This window comes from Podarcis filfolensis (assembly GCF_964270895.1).
Source record: "Podarcis filfolensis genome assembly, chromosome: 5".
Taxonomy (NCBI): Eukaryota; Metazoa; Chordata; class Lepidosauria; order Squamata; family Lacertidae; genus Podarcis; species Podarcis filfolensis.
Window position 1 is genome coordinate 665,175 of NC_139608.1, and position 4,308 is coordinate 669,482.

Here is a 4,308-nt window from a genome sequence, read left to right on the forward strand (position 1 = left end):
GGTGGGGCCAGGTCCAGGTGTGTGTGGGGGGGGGTTGCCATGGTGACAAGGAGATCAGGGGCTTAAGGCGCCTGTTCAGACGCTGCAACAGGGTGGCCCCCCAGCAAGGCCCGGAGCAGCCCGTGGTGCCAGGTGAGCAAGTGGCCCTCCTTTTTGGGACAGAGGAGGGCAGGGATGGGCATGGGGGGCAGCTAGTCAAAAGATGCAAAGAGCCAGATGGCTGGATCCGACCCAAGGTCCATCTGGGCTAGCGCCTGGAAACCCCACCTCCCCCAGCGGCCAACCCGTTTTGTTGGAGTCCGATGGAGGAAGCAGGGGGCTGGGGGGGCACCTTCCCTGGGGAGCCACATTCTGGGGGAAGGAGGCTGGGATTGGCCCCTCAAGGCCTGGGGTGTCCCACCCATCTAGTAGGACTTGGAATCCAGGAGAAAAAACTCTTGGAATAGCCTTGCCAGGGGCTCAGGGACAAACTCCCCTCTTCCCGTGTCCTTCTCTTTGCAGTTCTGCTGCGGTTCCACATCCCAGCCTCAGGGGTGAGTATTGGAGAAAACAAGAGCAGGGACCGGGCCCTTCAGACCTGCCCCCTGCTGCCCGGGCTCTTTGTGCCCCACTCTGCACTCTCGGATGCAGAGAAGCCCTCTCCTCACGAGGAACTGACAGCCTGACTTTTGCATTTCAGCTGCTGGGGGATGAACAGCTCTACCTCCTGGGGGTCAGCCAGAGCTGCCAGGCAGTTGAGCTCAGGGGGCTCTGAACTCTGAAGTACTCCAAGCAGTAGCTGGCCCAAGCAATTCTGGTGAGTGATGGGTGGTGTGAGGGACCCCCACGGGGAGGGAGGGGCTTTGGGGAAGGGGTTGTGTATCCCCTGGAGAGGAGGACTCTGCCGGCTTAGGGCATGGGGCTGCCATTCCCTAGGAAAGCCAAGCTTGGCTTAGGGGTCAGAGCCATCCTCCGGAGGCCCCCACAAAGACATGACTTTCCTCCTCTGTTCTCTTCCAGGACATCTTGGGGCCCTTGGAGCACTGGGGGATTGCCGCTTGACCCTTGACCTGGACTTGGAGGCCCTCCTCCAGCTGAGGTGGGTGGGGTCCTTGGGATGGACGGGGTTGCGGGGGGTGGGTGTGGGGCAGAACTCCAGGGGGAGCTCCGGGTGGGGAAGAGCAGGCAGGAGGGAGAAGGGGCAAGGGAGACGGGGAGGGGGCAGCGTCTAACCCTCTCCTCTTCATCTCTGCAGCATCATGAGGCCAAAGTATAACGGTGAGATGCTCAGCGCCCTCCTGCACAGGACCCTGGAGGCTGTTCTTGGGGGCCCCCAAAAGGAGGAGGACAGAGAGGTATGTCCTTCGTCTGGACTTCCCTTCTTCTCCACACACATGCAGAATCTAACCCAGCACTCAACTTCTTTTCTCTCTTTTCCCGCAGGAACTGAAGCGGCGCTTCCGGCTCCTGCTGGGGAGTCTCCTGATGGAAGCCCCCAATTCTAGCACCCTTCTCCAGTTGCTCAGTGTAAATGTCCCGATGGCTCTTGTGTGCTCCCCCCAACTTGTTTGGGGCTCGGGCCCTTGAGTCTGCCCTGCTGCTTTGGCCCCAACTGGCCCCAACCGAGACGCTCTTTCCCCCGCGGGACCTCCGAGGATACGCCCTTGGCGAAACTGGGGAGGCTCAAACACTAGCAGCCAGCAGCATTTCTCTGCTTCTGGCCATGGCACGGAAATTCCCCCAACTCAGAGTAAGTCCCTCACCTTCTTCTCTTCATTTCTCTGGTTGCTTCCATCCCTGAAAGAGCACATCCCCCAGCAACCTTTATTGCAGATGATGTGCTGTGTGTCCCTGGGGGCCAGGATGAGGTCAGAGGCTTTTCCTGCCCCCTTTCCTGCTGCTGCTGCTGCCCTTCCACCTCTGCCCAGGAGGCTGCAGGACCCAGGGAGGTCCTCTGGGACAAGGGATTGGGCCCAAGGCAGTGGGAGACCCGTCCTTCCTGGCTTGGGGCTGCTTCTGTGCTCTCTTGCACCCATTCGGCCAGACCTGGCCTGCTTCCGGCGGAGACCCAAAAAAGGTAAGCCCCACACCTTGGAGACAGAGAACTCCCTTGTCCCTTGTTTGCTTGAAGGTCCCTGCCTCCCAGGTTTTCTTGCTGGGAGTCCTGCAGGACCTGCTCCCTGCCTGGCAGGCCTTTCCCACCTGGCCTGGGAAAGCAGCGCCTGGACTGGCTCTCATTTTCATTCTCTTCCATCCAGATGACATCATCATCAAATACATGTATTCAGTGCAGACCTCGGGCTCCGCTGGAGAGAGGTCACTGGGTAAGGAGGAAGGTTTTCATACCTATCTCTGGGTTCTTTTCATCTTTTTGGGGGGTGGGACTGATGGGGCCAAGGGTCCAGAGGAGGGGAGATGTATAGGATCACCAAATTCTTGTCCACTTGCGAAGACTGAATCTGCAGCTCCTGGAACTCAAAGTGGAAATCTAGAGCCCGGTCAGAAGAATGAGAACCGACTGGTGAAAAGAGGAAAAAGAACTGGAGTCCTCCAAGCAGTAGATGGCCCAAGCCATTCTGGTGAGTGAGGATCCAAGAGGATGGAGAGCAGCCGTCTTTGACTGATGAAACTCCCTTGTTAGAAGGAGAAGGCATTTCTTTGGCTAAAGAGGAAGGGTAGAGACGCCAAGATCCACAGGATGGTCCTGAGAAGATTCCCTCGTTGGAAGGAGAAGAAATCTCTTGGGCTAAAGGAGGGCTGTACAAATATGAAGAACAAGGAGGAGAGCAGAAATGCAAGGAGACCCTGGATGGCACTGAGAAGACAGCTCTGCGGCTGTTGGGAGACTATGAAAGGGAGGAAGAACAGCCAAATTCCAGGTATACGGACACTATTCCTAAAATATTGCTGAAGGAACCTGCTGGCTCTATTTGGATATCCCAGTTGGCCATAGAGGCACACATCCAGAGTGGCTTTCGTTGTATCATCTGACCTGGATTTTTTTTCCTCTGCAGAAGACAGTTGTTCAGCCGGAGCTGGCCTGCTTCTGGCCAAATCCAAAAGAAGGTGAGCCCCACACCTTGGGGACAGCGAACTCACTTGTCCCTTGTTTGCTTTATGGTCTGTACCCAAGACTCACCTCTCAGGTCTTCTTGCTGGGAGTCCTGCAGGACCTGCTCCCTGCCTGGCAGGCCTTTCCCACCTGGTGTTCCTGAAGAGGATCAGCACAGAGAGGTCTGTCCTTTGTCTGGACTTGCCTTTGCAAGGCTCTTGCAGAATTCCAGTCAGGACTCAACCTGACTCTCTTCTTTTTCCACAGGAACTGAAGCGGCACTTCCAGCGCCTGGTGGGGGGTCTCCACTTCGGACATGGGCAGCGCAATCGTCCACACAACTTTCCAGGCCATCCTAGAAGAAAAGGATAAGGAGGACAGGGAGGTATGAACTTAGTCTTGACTTCTCTTGACTTTTCTTGTCCCAGGTCATTGAGAGTTGCCAGGGAGTTGCGCTGAGAGGCTTCAGGGTCATTCAGACCTCCGAGCATCTGGCTGCAGAGGCCATTCTGGTTGTGTGAGGGACCCCCGCAGGGAGGTGGGTGGGTGGGAGGGTCAGGGATGGGCAAGCCAAGCTTGGAGTTTGGGGTTGCGGCCATCATCCTGACTTTTCTCCTTTCTTCTCTCTCAGGACCTCCGTGATGATTTTAACAAGTGCCCCCTAATCCTTGACTTGGCCCTGGAGGCCTTTTTCCAACGGAGGTGAGTTGTGTCTTTTGAATGGACGTGGTTGTGGTGGAGAGAAGCTCAGGGTGGGAAGAGCAGGCAGGAGGGGGCAAGGGGGACTCAGAGGAGGCAGCGTCTAAGCCTCTCACCTCCATCTCTTCAGCTTCATGACTTCTGCAGTGCAATAGTCCCCAGGACGTTTGAGGTACTCCTGAAGGAAGGAAAGGAGGTGGACAGGAAGATTTGTCATTAATTTTAACTTCTCTTGACATGGCTCTTTCTTCTTCCTCACACATTTCCACAATTGCACCCAGGACTCAAAATCTCTTCTCTCTTTCCCTCCTTGCCCTCTGTGGACCTGCTGCCTTGAACATGGGCGTCTGCCACAGGAACTGAAATGGCACTTCCACCATCTGCTTTGACAGAGACCCCCAATGCTTCGTACCTCCTCCTCCTCCTGCTTAATGTAAGTGTCCTGATGGCATCGGAGATGATAAAGGGGTGCCAGGGACTCTATGGTGGGGGCAATGGAGGGCCGCTTTGGCCCAGACTGGCCCCTGACTCGGAGACGCTCTTTCCTCCCGCAGGACCTCCAATGTTACACCCTAGAG

General features: G+C 56.4%; 1 protein-coding gene across 1 annotated transcript; it reads left to right on the forward strand.

Moving 5' to 3' along the window:
• Positions 1-324: 324 nt before the first annotated feature.
• Positions 325-2,011, forward strand: LOC310762268 (uncharacterized protein). The gene is made up of 3 exons (XM_083613010.1): positions 325-1,078; positions 1,235-1,334; positions 1,423-2,011. Exons 1-3 carry the CDS (start codon positions 972-974, stop codon positions 1,564-1,566), a joined length of 351 nt encoding a protein of 116 aa, XP_083469136.1. The 5' UTR covers positions 325-971; the 3' UTR covers positions 1,567-2,011.
• The last annotated feature ends 2,297 nt before the right edge of the window (positions 2,012-4,308 follow it).

Excerpts from the sequence above, each read along its gene's own strand:
- LOC310762268 (XM_083613010.1), top strand. The coding sequence starts at position 972 with ATGACTTTCCTCCTCTGTTCTCTTCCAGGACATCTTGGGGCCCTTGGA. Across the intron at positions 1,079-1,234 it reads GAGGCCCTCCTCCAGCTGAG|CATCATGAGGCCAAAGTATA; the intron begins GTGGGTGGGGTC and ends TCATCTCTGCAG. Across the intron at positions 1,335-1,422 it reads AAAAGGAGGAGGACAGAGAG|GAACTGAAGCGGCGCTTCCG; the intron begins GTATGTCCTTCG and ends CTTTTCCCGCAG.